The sequence below is a fragment of the Boleophthalmus pectinirostris genome, unplaced genomic scaffold (genome assembly GCF_026225935.1).
Source record: "Boleophthalmus pectinirostris isolate CB_2022bp ecotype Guang Dong unplaced genomic scaffold, ASM2622593v1 HiC_scaffold_2, whole genome shotgun sequence".
Classification (NCBI taxonomy): Eukaryota; Metazoa; Chordata; class Actinopteri; order Gobiiformes; family Gobiidae; genus Boleophthalmus; species Boleophthalmus pectinirostris.
This window is the reverse complement of record NW_026571152.1, coordinates 32,946,070-32,964,999: the sequence shown is the minus strand read 5'-3', so window position 1 is coordinate 32,964,999 and position 18,930 is coordinate 32,946,070. Positions and strand designations below refer to the sequence as shown.

Sequence of the window (18,930 nt, the reverse complement as noted above, 5' to 3'; positions counted from 1 at the left end):
GAAGTCTCTTTTAAACTGGACATTGGCGAGCAGGCATGAATGAACGTCTGTGTGTCATAGCAATTTTGTGTGCACTAAAGGCTGTTATTTTTGTGTTTTGCAGTTTAAAGGCCAGGCCAATCTGCATGTGTTTGAGGACTGGTGTGGTTCGTCTGTGGCACAGCTACGAAAGAATTTGCACTTTCCTCTTTACCCCCATGTAAGTATTTTAGAAACAAAGCGAATGTTGTATGTGAGCAATATATGAAAAAAAAAAAAAAAAAGATTTCCACATTGAAAAACTATGTATTTAAGGGGAGACACTGCAGGCAATTTTTTGGTTTTGGAACATACAAGCTTTCATGTGGAAACAACAGCATTTCCCACTCTGCACTGAAAGATATATATATATATATTTTGCATACATATTTATTGCATTTTAGTTTAAATGAAATAATCAACAAAATAATAACAATACAAACAAAACAAACATTGGCCCATTCATGTATTAGACACAGATGCATCCATTTCAAAATGTAAATACGATATTCATAATAGTGAGGAGAAAATTCAGTTTGTCGAATGGACAAAAGTTAGTTTGGTTGAAGACGTTTCACAGCTGCGAAACGTCTTCAACCAAACTAACTTTTGTCCATTCGACAAACTGAATTTTCTCCTCATGGATTCTACCTGGACGACTGAGGGATTCTTGACACGATATTCATAATAGCTGAAATCTCAAGTCCAGTATACATCAAGAAAATGGTTCCCAAGTCTTCTTAAAAATATTGTCCGTATGATGAAGCCGAAACGTCAGGTAACCAAGAGAAACAAAACCAAAAACCATTGTCTGCCATCGAGTTTTAGCAACCCGTACAATTTTCTATTGTCCTTGTCCTATTTTCCTTGTTCTTCACAACAGGGTCAGTTACACCAAGTAATAAAAATAAGAATTATTAGTCAAATTTACAGTCAGATTTTTTTTTTTTTTTGTATTTCTTGTCCACTTATTTGCCATAATTGATTCACTTTTGAACAAGACCAAAAACAGTGTGTAAGGTTGTGTACCAGTCTCGCTCTTGCACTTCAAACACAGTGGTGAAGAGCTGGGTTTAAATTTATTACGTCGATATGGGGAGATATGAGCTCTGTGTAGAATCACAAGCTGAGTTGCTTTAACCCTGTTGCAAACACACAGTGTTTTCTCACTCATCATCAGTAATTGTACAGCTAAGTTCGCTCTCCCACAGTCACTGAAAGATATTTTAATATTTAATTTAATCAATCTGCAGCCGTAGACTTATAAAGGACATAGGGACCTAAGGACGTAAGGTCCAGCCCTTAGTGAAGTAAGTAGTGCCTACATACATCAAACTGTCCAGTCTTTAGCTTAGAGTTTGATGAAACATGAAAGGATTTTTTTAATATATTTTCCAAGGCTGATTTATTCAAGTTTTAACTCAAAAAAAATGAAGAGAAATTAGAATTTTTAGGCAAATTTTCTGAAAGTTCTGAAAGCAAAGTTTACTGAAATACTAAATCAAATCCAAAATCCTCTCTGCATATTTTTTGTGTCTAATATGTCCACAAAAAAGCAAGAAATTTAAACCTGGCTTCATTCATGTCTCTGTTTTTAATGGTTAATTTTTGCCTTTTTTTTTTACACATAAAATGCCTTAGTTTTATATGAAAACCTTACACGATGAAAAACTTGTAATATATTTTTTCTTACATTTAGCAGAAGTCAGAAAGTCTCACTGATACTTCTAAATTTAAGACTTTTTCCTGTTCCCATTCAGTGTCTCACCTTGTTCTTATTAAAGCCTGAACTTTTGAATTCTCATGTAAAATTTTCACTCTTACAGACGAGGACCACAGTGAAGAAACTGGCAGTGGCTCCAAAGTGGAAGAACTACGGCCTGAGAATCTTCGGTTTCCTTCACCCTTACAGAGACGGTAACTTAGCTCATCTTATTAGTGGTTCACTCCCGGGGCTTTGCTGCAAATGTCCTTTCTAGGAGAAGACAATTTCCCAATTCTCTTCTAATGAAAGCACTTGAGAGTAGCTAATATAGTGGATTTTCTCTTTTTATTAGAAGTGAATGCCAGAGTTCTGCTGCTAAATTTCAGCACAATACTCTCCTGACCTCTTCTCCAGAACCATTAAGTGAGGCTCAAAGGTTATCCTATATCCAAGATTCAGACGTGACCAACAAGAGCCCTTCACACGAGTCCACCTGACACAACCTTTTGTACAAGCCCACTTAAATAATGGTCAAAGACTTAATCAGTACAGCAGTGTCATTTAGAACCGCAAAGTTATCAGTTATTTTTACAGTGTTAAAGGTGCACTATGTAACTTTTTGGTTGTGGGTCCGTCACCTTCTTGTTTTTGTGGATATGTCATTGCTCTGCCTGAAATGTTCCACAGTATGATCTTAAACAGAGCTGCTTTACATTTATTCAATTACAGGTGGTTTTATAGCTCAAAAATGCAAAGAAAAACAGGCATTTTGACTGTGAGTGGGGTCGCCTCTCCACAGATCTGACCCGTAACTTGTACGGTTTCGTCTCCATGAAGATACCACACTGTGAAACGTTCCAGTCAAAGCAAGAACATCTTCATGGAGAAAAGGATTTGACAGAGCCTCCACCGGAAAATTTACACAATGCACCTTTAATGTAATAAAATGTGTGATTCACGGCCATATTTTTGTGTTTTTGTATCGATACTTCACAACTAGGGGTGTAACGGTATCCAAGTCTCACGATACAATATCGTCACGGTATGAACCTCACGGTACGATATTTATTTCGATATTGTGGGAAAGGTCACGATATGGTGGGGAGGCTCACGATTACAGATGTAACAATATCCAAATCTCTCTGTACGATATTTTCACGAAATACATCTCACGGTGCGATATTTTGTGGAGGTGAAAAAAAATGAATATGCTACTTTTTCCTCTTAAAATGCTTTGACAAGACTTAATCCAAAGAACTAAGACTTAAAAGTGCTTAGAACTGTTCTTTCTTCTTGTAGTCTATACTGAAATGGAGCAAAGGATCATGGTCTATGTAGTTCCCTCTGCACCATAACTCTTAATTTAAGCAAAGACACTTGTAATTCGATATATTGTGATGGTCCACGATATTATTGTGAGAAATTTGACGATACAGTATCACGATATTTCGGTTATTGTTACATCCATGTTCACAACTGATGTCATTAACATTCTTTGGGGGTGTGATGCTAACTGTAAGCACTGCTCTGTCTGAAGCTCTGTTACTCAAATTAGATATTAATATGAGTTTTAATTTAACACAATCTGACCAGAAAGGGCTGAGTTAGTTGGGACTATCCCTGCACTTCTGTTAAATGTTGTTAATCCATAAATCTGAGTCAGTTCTCCCGACAATCCGTTGTAATTGCGTTCCATTACAACAGTTGGGGAAAACATGAACGCCCGAGAAAGTTTAATGTTTATTTTGTTATCTTATGAATCCCATATATGGTATGGCAGGAGTCTAAAACCTGTAGCTCGAGAACTACCAGTAGCTCTTCACCCCCTTCCAAGTAACTCACCAGGGGATTTCTGAATTACACGTACACGTACACACTGTGCTCAGTAAGTAAAATTTGATGAATTAAATGCTTTTTACCATTGTACACATATCATTTTGATGCCTAACTTTGTACACTAATAAATGGTTTAATGGTTTATGTTTTATAGGCATCTAACTGTACCTCATCTAAGTCTCGCCGTGGCTCTTATATATGCTCAGTTTCTTGTGAGCGCTAAAACTAGTAGCTCTCTGGCATTTTTGTTTTATAAAAGTAGCTCACCAGAGGAAAAAAAATGGAAACCTCTGCAGTCTGTAGAACAATATTTGGGACAGGCGCCATATAAACTCACTAGATCTACATCCGATTCTCAAAGAACTCAACCCTCTGACTGAACCCTGAAGTAGATAACGTCAGGTATCGATAGGTCCTACTAATAAACCATCTGTTCACTAATTTTAAAGCGGTTGGTGACTCAATTATGGCAGTTTGACTTTTACATGTTCAGAAAAAAACTGTCTACTGTCAAATGATGTGAAAGAAAGTCTAAATGTCACTAGAAAGTTTTTAAGAAGACACTTTCTCTACACGTGCAGACCTTAACGCATCAAAATGACGAAAAGACAATTCTCCCCGGTTACTGTGTGCGCTGACATTTTTGCTGTGACGAACTAGCCCGAGTTTGTGTTTCGGAACCTCGATTTGATTGGCCGTTCCATTGCACTTTCTCGAGGTGGAGGTCGGTTTTCCCCGTGTCCTGAGCACAAGAGAACGCAGCAAACAATAGGCGATTTGATTTGTGCTTTTAAACAAGTTTCTCACACATAAACTTACATTCACAATCTATAGCATTAGGCAACAGTTTTTCAGTTAGTCACACTCATATTTTTGTCGAAAATCAAACACCTAAATAAATTATGACCATGAACACAGGCTCACAGGCTCCTGAAAATGTGTTGTTTAAATCCATTTTGTATTTTTTCTTGAGTTTTTTGGCTGTCTTTGCGAATGTTGTCTCTGCAAAATATCTATTGATTTGTGTTTTGTGTTTTTTTGTTTTGTTTTTTTTGTCCTATGAACCCAGAATTGATTTTATTGTTTCATTCTTTTCTTTGGTCCTTTAGGTGACTTCCAGTTCTCTGTGTTCGTCCGACGATAATTCAGAGTTTTGGCTGAGCTCCGATGAGAGTCCTCTGAACGCTCGCCTGCTCGTCTATGTGGGACAGGTAAGGATTATTTTATTTTAACTCCACCACAGCATGACTAAAAAGTACTACGAGAGACGAGAACGAGACAAGACAAGAGTTTGACAATCTTTATAATAAATAATTTGTGCAATCCAGTTCCCAATTTACTTTAATATTTTTTGCTGTCATTGAGCTGTCATTTTTTGGGACTACACCTTCGCAAAAATGTAACTCACCAGTACTTAACTCAGTTTTTGTATCCAATCCAACGTAAAAACATGGGATAGAAATCTCTTGAGATCATCTTCAGCATGTGTGCACAATCTCGTGGCAATTTTGTCTCGCAAGATCTTCCCGTTCTTACTAAAAAGTGTTTCTACATTATTTATAATCAACAAACTTTATTGATCCGCAAGGGAAATTATTACATAAAAACTGGAAGGGTATTTTTTGTGGTAAATATTTATCTTGTCTACATTTTCTTTGCTCTGCTGTTACATTTTTGGTTATTTTTTGGCAGAGTTAGTGAAGTTAGTGTATCCATAAAAGGTTGAATAAATAACTTCTATGACTCATTTCAGATGCAAACGGAGTACTAAGCGTTTCATTCTGCTGTTTATGTACTGCAGTTTAAGCTTTTTAACAATATTGTGCTTATTGTGTTGTGTCAGTGGCAAATTAGTTTCAGTGTTATCATTTTTCAACCGTATTTTCTTCTCCGTTATCGTGACAGGCCAAGCAAACGTGGTAAAACTACTAGACTCGAATCTTCTTTATTCTTCATAGTCATCCTAATATAGTTCTGCTGCTTTTTCAATTCCCCGTCATGACTTAATCACAGAAACAGTGTAAATACAAAGAAATGTCTGCAGAAAGCTGTGAGCAATCTAATATGGCTGTATAAATACGACTGGTAATGGGTTTGCAAAGGTCAGACGCTTTTGTTACATTTCTTTGTGCTGACAGACGTGTTGAAATGCTCAGTCGTGACCGCTTCAAAATGTGAGCCCTTTATTCTCCGTGTGCTCCACCGTCAGCGGGAGGGACACTGAGCGATTTGACCTTGTTCTGTGTTAGTAATCGGCTGCTGGCCCCGTGGTACCGCCATGACACGGGGCTATCACTCATCACAGCAGACAAGAGTGCGGCGACAAGGGACCAATATGCGGTGCTCTCCTGTAGAAAATGCAAATGTAGTAAGTAGTTTCATATCAAAGTACATGCTTTTGGCTGGAGATAAATGCTGTAGATGTGGCTAAGCTGTTGTACATGTCCGATATTAGGGATGCAATGATCTGATACTGAAAAAAATGCAGTTATGTGTGTGTGTAAAGGAAATAAAAGTTGTTTTCAGTCTCTTCACTGGGCTTGTAAGTCGCTGTGTCATAATCCAAGCTGCAGCCACGCCGAATTTGGCTCAAATGATATACATGTAAAAATGCTGCAGTGTTGTGTACTACAGTGCGGATCAGGCCGAATTTTTCTGTCTGAGCCCGGCCCCGTCCCACAGAGCAGTGATCGAATCCGACCCGAGCCCAATAGGCATTAAGATATTTGTGTCTGAACCCGACACAGTTAAAATCACACTATTTTCATAGGCCGACTAATGACACATGTAGAATACTGTTTGTTTGGCCTCTAACGGACACAGAGACGCAAAATACAAACTCGGGATATAGCGAAATTTCTAAATATAATGATAAGACTTACTCACCTACTCACCTCTCATAAAGTGGTAATTTAAAGTGCAGCGTCTCATCCACATTATCCACAGAAATTGTGCAAACAATGACATCCAGTCCACAAAACCGTTCTATTAATCCAGTTTATGGTGTTCTTTAAAAGTAAAAAGGCGAAAGTAGCCTCCCACGTGTGCTACATCCACACAGCGCACTCCTACTTTCTGTGTGCTTTATCTTCAATCTTTTATGCTTTAAAAATCATATATCTGAAGTTTTGCACCACATTTCACAAATAATAATAAGACAGTTTTGACTTGTATTTTAACTAAAAGTGCAGTGCTCTGATCTTTTGAAGGCTTTTGAGTGTTCACTGTAGCCAGGAAACAGCTGACATGCTGATGTGTCCGAGTCCGAGCCGAGCTCAAACATAAGTCCTAAATATTTGTCCAAACCCGTCTCGTTGGGCTTCCGTTGGGTTTCCATGCTTTCGTTGGAACCTCACTAAAAAAGAAGGTGATGGTGAAAATGTTCACCTCTATGATTTTGAGCAAATGTTTCATTGGACCTGGAAGTCGTGTGTGACCTCACACTTACAAGCCGAAGAGCATGGAATTCGGTATCTGAACAGAAAAAGCTGGAGTGTTGTTTCTTAATTTGCAGCTGGACCTGTGGTATCACCATGACACGGATCTATCACTTATTACAGCAGACAAGAGTGAGACGACAAGGGACCAATTTGCATACGGCTGGGTGGGTATTATTAAGAAGTTGCTGATACACAGGCCACGATATGATACATATATTGATGCAGTGCACTTTTGATTCTTTACAATTCTATATGATATATTTCAAATTGATTCAATATGGTTCAGTAAAAACAAAGGCTAAATCATGACTGTGATACTAAATGTCTTTGTTAAACCATTTCCTGTGCAGAGTTCATATGAAACACTCACTTTTTAATCATCAAAACAGTGAATATGTCAAATGTGTTTCCCTCCTCTAAACAAGCAACGAAATTGTAGCAATGTCACAAAACACCTTAGTAAAATATACCAAACAATACTCAGATACGACCATGATCTTGATCCTGTGTAATCAAATAAAGCAATACGACATATGGATATTTCAATATTTTTGCACCTCCCCAGTGTGCAGTGCTCTTCTTTAATAAAATGCATATGTATGAAGTATTGTCATACCGAAATACACTCATGCTTTTATCTGAAGATGATTGCTGTAGATGTGGCTAAGCTGTAGTAGATGTCCGATATTAGGGCTGCACCGATCTCATACTGAAAAAAATATAATAAAATAATCAAAAATTAGTAAAATAATACAATTTAATTATACAAAATAATACTTTTTTCAATTATATAAAAATGTATAAAATAAGACTATTTACTGGTCATAGTGGGCCCAGAAAGTCTCTTAACATTTGACGTTTTATTCATACAAAGCTGTAAATAACAGCAACATAACACATTTGGATCAGTTTTGTTTTATTTTTATGCAAAGGAATTAAATGCTGTTTTCAGTCTCTGCACTCGTATCGTCTTATTTCATTGAAGAATTGGAACGGAAAAGCTGAAAGAGTGCATTCCTATCCGATGTCCTGGGTCCTTCTCCCACTTTATAAATCTTGTTGTTTTATTTTTCTTGAGTTATGTTGTGTTAGAATTAAAATGGGCAGTGGGTGTGAAACCAGTGCCAAATAATCTGGCTTTCATAGAGACGGATGATGCTGTGGTGACTTTGGCTCAGTCGGTAACCTCCATTTTAAGTTGCTTTCCAGAACCTCTTTCACAGTGTATACTTCAGTTTTGTAGTATCTGTGTGATGTATTGTAAATAAGAAAATATACGCAATAAATTATAATACTGAAATTAATTTATATCACTGACACAGTAACTCGAGAGCAGATTTAAACCACAAAAACTATTCTAATGCTACAAAAGTGTTAAAAATCATGAGCTGCAATAAATAAATAGCAGAATGAAACACCTTAGTACTTCGTTTGCATCTGTAATGAGTCAGAGAAGTTATTTATTCAACCTTTTAAGGCTTAAATCTTATCCTATAGTCAAAAAATAACCACAAATTTCCCAGTAGTGCACATAAAAAGTGTACATTATAATAATTTACTCCAAAAAATATTGTTCCATCTGTCATATATTAATACTTTGCAGCTGATGTCACCAACATTCCCTGGGGATGTGACACTAACTGTAAACATTACTCTTTCTGAAGCTCTCTTTTTCAAGTTACACTTTTATTTAAGTTTTATTTTAACTCAATCTGACCAGAAAGAGCTGTTTAGTTGGAACTACAAAAGGTTTTCCAGTTAGTCACACTCATCTTTCTGTTGAAAATCAAACGCCTAAAGAGGACCAACTCGCAGTGATCGCGGGCTTTTGAAGATGTCCATTTTGGGGTTTTTTCTCTTGAATTTTCAGACAATTGTAAAACGTTTTTGGCTGTGCTTGCTAATTGTGTCACCACGGTAAATATTAGGGATGGGATGAGATACAATTTCCACAAGACGAAATGAGACACGAGATTGGATACAAGAAAGATTTTGACATTGTTTAGGCTATAATAAATACTTTGCGCATTTCAGTTCCCAGTTTTAGTCTCACCATCTTTATTTACAGTACTCAGGGTAGCCGCGGGATCTTAAAAGTCTTAAAAAAGGTCTTAAATTTCATGTTTCTAAATTAAAGGTTGTATAGAGGATTTTCCAAGGAACGAGAAATCCAGCGACTGTTTGTCCTATTTCAAATGTTGCGCATGTGTGAAACCACCCCCCTCCCCCACAGCTCCTACGTAGAAACGCCTCCTCCCTCCTCATCCTTATGCCAGAAACCGGTGTGCTGCACATGACTTGTAACAAACTAACTACAGTGTTGGTTAGGCAAGGCGGAGAAGTGAGGAGCGAGGGGAGGGGGTGCGCGGATATTTCGTGCGCGGACAAGAAGTGAGAAGCAGGGCGAAGAACGGAGCAGGGAGTGAGGAGAGAGGAGAGGAGAGGGGAGCGGTGCGTGGAGATTCCGTGAGGAGCAGGGAGAAGAGCGGAACGGGCAGAGAGGGGCGCAGAGATTCCGTGCGAATGAACTAGCTACTACTACAACACGCAGCAGCAAGCGGACTCTTTCTTTGCCTTGAAAATTAAGTTTTCAGACATAGGATATCGCATTCGTGTCCTGAAAAACGTTTGTCTAGCTCTTGGAAATAAAGTACGTTTTCATAATAAGCAGAAGTTTCCTGTCCAGGAGTAATTTGTGGACCAGTGTGTCAGTCTTTAGACCCTGCGTCTGCTTCAGTCGCGCCATCGCTGGAATGAATCTACAAAATCACCTTAGTTTGGTTTCGCTGCTTTTCCCCTTGTCTTCTTCTTTCAGTGACCTCAAAAATGGACTTTCTTTTGGGGCTAACTGCTCCTGGATTCTTGTCGCCATTGCAACAAACTTTGTGTGAACTGCGAGGAAGATATAGGTCAAAAAAGCCGCTAAGAACTGTTGCGTTGGTGGAGTAAACAGCGTCTGTGCGGCTTGGGTCTGTGGACTGCGTGACAGTCGTACGCAAACCACGTACCGGCGGCGCACAGGCAAGTCAGTTACACTAGAAATGTAGGGAGATTGATTGATAGCCTGTCAACTAACAGATAACGAGGCAGTGTCGTTATCTATTGGCAAATGTTTAGCCCCACCACGTCCAGAGTTGATGAATTTTTATTCTCTTTTTTTGGTCATCATAATTACAAGGCTACTGCACCTCTATAATGCTATCATTGACAACTTGAAACAAAAAAAAGCAAAAAAATATCCTCCATACAACCTTTAAGGCCTTAAAAACTCTTAAATTATGTCATTCAAGTCTTATTTTTTTCCCAAAGGTTTTAAATGTCATTGGCTTATTTTTTTGTATACTCAACCGAGCTGCAGTGCGATGTTAAACGGAGGGAGGAAAACAACAACAACAACAACAACGTGAAATCATGTAACGTGAATGAACGTCTAATTTGGAGTATGCGCAAACAATACTTTGGTTTCTGGCGCTGGCGGCAATGAGTAAACGATCAGTAGAGTGGAGGAAGACGTTGGATGGATCATGGGGAAGTGTAGGTTTAATCCACAGTGGCTCTTAGATTCTAGATATAATACTGATAGTTGGTTGGTCATTATTCGAATTGGATCTGGTGTTTTTTGCCCGCATAATGGGTCTTAAAATGGTCTTAAAACATCTTAAATTTGGGGTAGTCATACCTGGGGATATCCGGGTTAGGGATGGGCATGATTAATCGATTAATCGATAATTGATCATTGAGAATTTCATCGATTACGTTCATTTTAATCGACAAACCGAATGTAGGTTGCTGTGCTTAGCGTGACCAAACAGGAGTCCATACATGTGTCTCTCTGCATCAGAAGGAGCAAGCAAACACAAACAGTCGGTCAGTCTGCAACGTACCGAAGCACAAATGTGTATTTAACGATGATTTGTACAAGAAATTCCACACTTTCCGTTGCGTTCGGGACAAGTGGGAGTCCTTGTGCACAGTGAACAAAGCAGCACATATGTTTCGGTGTCCAGTGGGAAAAAGCTTTACCAGGTCAGAGTCGCGCAATGTGGATGACGAGTCCCAACCTCCCACCCCCCGTACGGTGTCCTGGTTTTGACAAACGCAAATCTGGTCACACCCTAACCTGTATTCCACTGAATCATGTCTTTTTAAGTTTAGTTTCTGTGAGAGTTGAACAAAACTGAATTAAACACATTATAATGTCAAACGGATTGATGTGGCTCTAGAGTCGTTACGGTTTATATGTCGTAAAGTTGAATTTATTTATGCAGATTAGTAGTGCAGATAGTAATAATAATGATGATCATTTTAATATGAAAACGTTAATGATTAATCGATAATCGATCGTTAATTCTTCCGACGATCGATTAAGAAAATTTCATCGAATGCCCATCCCTAATCCAGGTACTTTATTTAATATTTCTGCTGTCATTGTAGCTCTGCTTTTTGGGACTACATATTCTCAAAAAATTTTACTCGCAAGTAGGAAAATCTCACAAGATCATTTTGACTGTGGTTGCGCAGTCTTGTGGCAAATTTATATTGATACAGTGCACTTTCGATTCTTTACAATTCGATACGATATATTTCAAATTTATTCGATATGCTTCAGTAAAAAACAAAGGGTAAATCATGGCTGTGATACTAAATGTCTTTGTTAAACCAATTCTTTTGCAAAGTTCATATGAAACAAACATTTTAATCATCAAAACAGTGAATATGTCAAATATGTTGCATAAATAAATTTCCTTCCACTAAACAAACAACAAAATTGTAGCAATTTCACAAAATATCTTCGTAAAATATATTAAAAAATTATCTTATTGATACAGCAGCCCATGATATCGATTCAGTACTTTATTTAATATTTCTGCTGTTGATGTAGCTCTGCTTTTTGGGACTATGCATTCTCAAAAAAATGTAAATCGCAAGTGCTCTATGTTTTTAGCCTAACCGTAAAAACATGAGGAAAAAAATCTCTCAAGATCTTATGGCAATTTTGTCTCGCGAGATCTTGCTCCATCAATAGTAAATAACATTCTGCCAGTAGAGATACATGTAGAACCCCCCCAGCGTGAGTATGAGTATTGAACGAGAAGTCGATATAGTTTTTACAGAGTGTGTTTCTGATGTAAATATATCGGGGGTGTGGCCCTGACGACATTAACAGATCTTTTCTACATAAATGTCTCAAGTGTATTTGCTCCGTGTGTGGCTCATACATGTCGGGGCAAAGGTCCATCTGTATTCCAGGTCTTTGCGAGGTGTCGGCTGGTTCCACAGGGAGCTGAGATTAATTAGCGGGCAAAGGATATTGATGTGACATTTAACAGCAGAGAAACATCATCTGGGTAATGGCACGGGAGCAGTGATGTGGCCCGGGATCATTCATCCTCCTCTGGCTGACAGACGGGCGTGACGCTGACAGGGAGTGGACCAGGCTCTGTGTTAAAACTGCTGCTTCAGGAATTTCATAACTTATATACAGTGTTGGGGAGTAACGGATTACATGTACCGCCGTTACGTAATCAGAGTACAAATTATGAGTAACTGTATTCCGTTACAGTTACTGTTTCAATGAGTGGTAATTGGATTACAGTTACTTTGCTGAAATAAGTGGATTACAAGGCGGTATTTTCCTGTTTTCACATTTTGTGCTACATCCCATTTATTTATTTATTTATTTCGGTAATTCCACTCATTGCCTGAAGCCCAAACAGAACGCGCGCAATAAGAGCGATGGAAACGTCATGTTAAAGTCGGCGGTGTCAGTCACACAGTGGAAGCAGCAGTGCATTGGTAAAAACGCATTTGTGTCTTGGAAATTCTTCTCCCGATGTGAGAAATATATATAAAAAAACTAAATATAAAATCGCCTACAACTTAAATGTGAAACAGGAGCTACTGGCACTGGTGAAAACAACCTGCATAGACTCATAATATCTGCACTACTGTCCTATACACAACACACACACACACACACACACACACACAACACACACACACAACACACACACACACACTTCATCATCGTCATCAACCTGAGAACCCGCGGACCACGTCTCCTTCCGTAGTTACAGCGCGGACACCGCCGTCTCGTGCGCCGCGAGTGGACCGTGTTTTCTCGCGTAAACCGCGCTTCCTCCTGTGCGCCTCTAAACCAGAACTAACACCAGGACTAAACCAGAACTAACACCAGGACTAAACCAGGACTAAACCAGGACTGAACCAGGACTAAAGCAGGACTGAACCAGGTTTAAACTAGGACTAAACCACGACTAAACCAGAACTAAAGACCTGAACTAGAATCAGGAGTAAACCAGGTCTAAAAATCAGGACTAAACCAGGACTAAACCAGGTCTAAACAACATGACACCTAACAGTAGGTTGACATAATTTAAGGTGATCTCATATAAAAAATAATTTCTCTATCAGTAATATTTTTTAATATTAAGGAAAGGCTGATCTTGTTACTGTCTTTTAACAGACAAAACCTCTTATATTAAGATCTCGTGGTCTTTGTTTCTCTACAGCAAACAGTTGCTTATTCATGGAGACTTGGGCTCAGACAATTTGAAGACAACAAACAAGAATTTTCAGGATGTGGTTGCTACATTCATGTCGTTTAAAAAAACATGACAATATCAAGTAATCCAAAGTAATCAGATTACGTTACTCACTTTAAGTAATTTAATGGATTACGTTACAAACTACATTTTGGGGTGTGTAATCTGTAATCTGTAGGGGATTACATTTTAAAAGTAACCTTCCCAACACTGCTTATACACTTATTTGAGACGCCACATGAGGAGGGTTTTTTTGTTACGTCTTTTTTTATTCATAATCTTTGTGATATAACAGTCTTCATCAACCAGACAGACAAATTAAATAATAAACACTAGGGAAGTAACAATCAGTGTTGGGAGTAATGCATTATAAAAGTAACAAATTACTCTAATGCACTGCTTTTTGCTGTAACGCAGTAATGTTCGGCATTACAGGGAAAAAAAAAATTAAAAATTACTTGTTACAATTGTCAGTAATGCGTGTTAGAATGCTTTTTAACCTGGACTGAAGTGGTGGGTTTTTCTTCATACAAATATGCTAAAATTACCGCGATATCAACAGCAATGAAACGCAATGAGACGTGCCCGCGTAGACCGTCAGGTGACCGCGGGCGAAAGGACCAGCAGAGAACTCCTTGCTCCACGGGGCTAACCACAGCTGACGCCCGGTTCCATGGACTCGGGGTACTCTCAGGGGCAGTCCTAGATTCCAAGTTCTAGTCCAAGATTAGTCCTGGTTTGGTCCTGGTTTAGTCCTAGTTTAGACCTGGTTTAGTCCTGGTTTAGTCCTTGTTTAGACCTGATTTAGACCTGGTTCAGTTCTGGTTTAGACCTGGTTCAGTCCTGGTTCAGCTCTGGTTTAGTCCTAGTTTAGACTTAGTTTAGACCTAGTTTAGTCCTGGTTTAGTCCTGGTTTAGTCCTGGTTTAGTCCTGGTTTAGTCCATGTTGATCTCTGGTTCATCTCTGGTTCAGTTTTGGTTTAGTCCTGGTTTAGTCCTGGTTCAGTCCATATACGGCACAAAAGTTCAGCATCTTATTTTGGTGAGAGTAATTTAAAAGTGCTGTAATAGTCGTGTAATGTTTTACATTTTAAATACAGTAATATTGTAATGTAACAAATTACTTTGAAATTACTTGGATTATTTGGATTTTGTTACATCCCTAATCGTGAGCTTTCCCACAATATATATTTTGTATTTTTTTTTTTGTGTTATTTATTTGTATTATTTTATTACTTTTATTATTATGTTATATTTTGGAAACCAATATCCAATCTAGCAATATTTTTTTCAGTATGAGATTGGTGTAGCCCTAATATCGGATATCTACTACAGCTTAGCCACATCTACTGTAGTCATCTTCAGATGAAAGCATGAGTGTGTTTCGGTATGAAAATACTTTATACAAATGCATTTTATTAAAAGCACTGGCATTAAGGGTGTGCAAAAATATTGAAATATTGATATATTGTATCACTTAATTTGATGATAGAGGACCAAGATTGTGGGCTGCTGTGATATCTAACAAAAATTACAACAAAGAATAAATCATACTGACCAAAAAAGAGGGAAAATATAAAAATTTAATAAATAAATAACTTAAAATTAAATAATAATAATAATCGAAGAAGGGATTTAATATTAATGTAAATTGAAGATAATGGCATTTTCCCTTCACATCTGTCAATGACACGAGTTTGAGTCTCTGTCTCAAGGTCAGATTTCTCTTTGTGCTGAGCCTCGATGGTTTGTTTTTGATGCATTATCAGGTTTAAAGTGGACTGAAGTGAATGACGTCGCCCAAAGTGTTTAGCTCCAATCAAATGAAGCTCACAAGACTAGCAGTTTTAGGGGCAAATTTGGAGCTGATTTCCATATTTGGAACTAAGACCGCGAGTATCAGAGCAAAAGAAACCAAAGAGCGAATCTGGAGCAAGGCTGTTGAAGGAGATGCCTCTTCCCACGCGCACCGCTGGTTTAGCCACGCTGTCAATCAAACCTGTTGGTAACGCTAGTGTGCACAACCTTGGGGATAGAAGGTGAGGTAGAAGGTGATTTGTCAGTTATTGATCTTGACTGAGAGACAAAATAGCGAAATGAAAACACTATGAATGCAGCGATATTCAATATAATATCAAATCGTTTGATATTGGTCTCACGATTCGATACACATGTTTGTTTGATACACGTGTCGATATGCACGTGTCCCTCCATGCGCTCTGTGTTGTCATTTATTTTGGTCCACAACGAAAACAGTTATCGCAGCGTCCTTCTCAGATGCAACAAGAAAACAGCTCCAGACGGACTTAGAGCTGAAACAGAGGTGGATTTTATCTTTCAATCACTTTATATTTTATGTTGATAGACCAGGAATGACAACGATATGATATTTAGAATCGCTTTGACTTCACATTGGCTTTAATCAAATGCGCTCGTATACGCACATGCAACACAACTCGGGATATACACAATTTTTTCTCATACCCCATCTCATAGGTTTTACTAGGAAAATGGTCTATGTAATATAACATAGTTTAGTGTCCAGAAAGAGGATGAGAAAGTGCAGTGATTCACAGACTGTAGCAGAGCAGTGTGGGAGGAGCTTCAGACTGTCTGTGCTGGAGGAGGCAGAGCAGTGTGGACACAAGCATGTGAACGCAGGAGGACTCAGGAGGAAAAGAAATCATCACATCATCATCAAAGAAGGAAAAGTCTGATAGTGTAATTCCCCTACCACGCTATATTAAAAGGCCCATCTCATGCAAAATCAACTTTTCAAAGCTTTCATCCTTCTAAGAGTGATGTGTGGGTCTTGTATATGTAGCCGAAGTGTTTTTTAGATTGATTCCGCTTTTTTTTTTTTAAACAATTGCAGCGTATTTCTGCCACCCTCCCACATGACAGCAAACTAAAGCTGCTACAACGATGACGTGGCAGATACACCTATGACGCGTTTGACGTAGCAGAAAGCGTTTTGCACCCGCCTCCACCGCCTCGCCTCCACCCCGCATTGGCTGACAATTCCCACATGAACACCTAAACAAAAGCGACAGCATAAACTCATTGTTCTACACTGCAGTTTACACGATATAATAAGTTTATCTACTAATGTTTATTAATACTTTACCAATCAGTAATGTTCAGTTGATGCCTATGTGGTGCTTGCGCTTCATGTACCTCCAAGTCCGATTCCGGGTCCAACACATGCGGCTGAACGCACTGTGTCGCCATGATGAATAAAAGTTTATTCCTGCCGCTGTCAGGGTGCACGCCTGTCTCCCCCTCCCTCCCTGAGATGGGCGGAGGAAGGGCGGCTCACTCAGAGCCTACGTCACGTTTGGAGGGCAGAGCCTGTGCTTTCTCAGGACGGGCGGGGGGATGAGCAATAGCCGGTCTTTCATAGTTCCTGGTCTGTGACTGCCTCCAAGAAATCAGTAAGGTTTCATAACTATTGTGCAATGGATGTTCCAAAACCCAAATTGTGCTTGTTTATGTGCAGAAGATACAATGTGAAAAGAGTTATTTTGCATGAGATGGGCCCTTTAAGAGCAGACTGGCTATTTTGGAAAATATAAAATTGCCTGAGAAAGCTCTATGTTATTATATTATGTTCATTAGCAGAAAAAAAAAATAAGATGAAATTATTTTTTGGGTCATAAAACATATCAAAATTGAAATGATATCGTGACCCATGTATCGAATCGTGGGAAAACTGTATCGTTGCATCCCTAAAAAACACCAGGGTCATAGAGCACAGAGCGAGTTAAGCTGAACATTTTAAGACTGAGAGAGGGGTGAATTGGAGCCAGAGTGGATGGAGCCTTGCTCACTTTCGAACATGGCAGCTTCACACACAGATCCCAGTATTTCCGGGTACAAACTGCCCACAGGGAAATCTGTTCTTGCCTCGTTCATACTTGACTTTGTTCTGGTAAAAGGCAGGTAAATTCCCAGTTCAGGCTTCATGTGTGAATGGGGTAAGATATGTATAAATGTATCCTACAATTAAAGAGCAAATGTCAATCATTAGGCATAAATTAAGACGTTATTATAGAGATTTGTATTTGAAGAGCGTCTTCACACAATAAACAATTTGCTCTATAAATTACAAGAGAGTGAGAAAGTGCAGGACCGCAATTTATACAGCAGGGCTTGTTGTGAACGCACTCAGGCTTGACAACTATTCTATTCCAACCACACATTATACATTACATTGACCTTCAGTTTCCACGCGTTTCATTTCTGTTGCTTACACCTTCAATTTAGCTCAGGTCGTTCCAGAGCAGTAAATGTAGGGCTTTTTAATAAGAAAACCTGCTGGGGCATTCACGCTCTGTATTCTGCTGTGCTTAAAGTGAGAAGAATCTCCATTGTCCTGCTGAGGCATTAATCATATTTCTGGCCCAGGGCTAATCTGTAATGAGATCTTGCTTCAATCAGAGTGTCCAGACAGCCACTGCAGGGGCCGAACCTGACCTGCCCATGTCCAGCTGTGTGTCGGAGTGCCCCGTGTGTGCGTGGGCATAGGTTTTAGTGGTGACACATGTGGCATTGATGCATGTGCTTTGATGGTTGTTTTATATTGTTCAAAAGCAGCAAAATGCCCCAGAAGAAGTAGGTCATGGCCGTGTAATCAGTAATGAAGTTGACAGGTACACAGCGTGCCTGTTTCTGCGCTCGGTGTACTTTGTCACCGGTCATGTTTGCTTTTTTTGTTTTTTTACACCATTGCACAGAAACTTCAATATCTGCAAAGCTACCCTACTTTCAAAAAAATAAATAAATAAAAATAAAATAGGGCACTTGTTTACCCTTTAATAATAGACTCATTTGTTAATTTATGACTAATTAATGGGAAATGGTTTTATAGTCGGGGTGGGACAAGACAATTTCCGCAAGACAAGAGACGAGATTGGATCTACGAGAACGAGACAAGACAAGATTTTGACATTATTTACCGTATTTTCCGGGCTATTAGGCGCACTGTCATTAAATGGTCTATTTTCGAACTTTTTTCACAAATAAACGGCACTGGACTTTAAATGAAACACAACAGTTGGATGGGTCAGTGGGACTTTGTTTGTCGTGTTCACGGTGACTCTGGGCTTTGTTCAGTTGTGGCGTGTAGGGAGGGTGTGTCTGGGACCGCTGGATTGTCGGCGTGTTCGCAGTGACTCAGTTGTTCAGTTGTGGCTCAGAAAGGCACCTTGGACTCGCTTTTTTGGTTCGTTCCTCCGTTCCATTCCTTGTCGGCGTGGAGTGAGGAGTGTGGCTGTGGGTGTGTTTTGCTGCGCGGTCGCTGTCTGCTCCGTGTGTGTTTGCGTGCGCTGCGGGTGGTGCGGCTTTGTAGTTTACTGAAGTCGTGCTG

The 18,930-nt window shown here is 39.1% G+C and overlaps 1 protein-coding gene across 1 annotated transcript in view; it reads left to right on the top strand.

Annotated features, from left to right (window-relative positions):
* The window catches only part of b4galnt4a (beta-1,4-N-acetyl-galactosaminyl transferase 4a), a 336,936-nt gene that overhangs the window by 177,227 nt on the left and 140,779 nt on the right, over nucleotides 1-18,930 (top strand). The window contains 4 exon segments of the mRNA XM_055155299.1: nucleotides 104-199; nucleotides 1,845-1,935; nucleotides 4,669-4,688; nucleotides 4,690-4,770. Of these exon segments, the coding sequence (XP_055011274.1) occupies nucleotides 104-199; nucleotides 1,845-1,935; nucleotides 4,669-4,688; nucleotides 4,690-4,770 (288 nt within the window).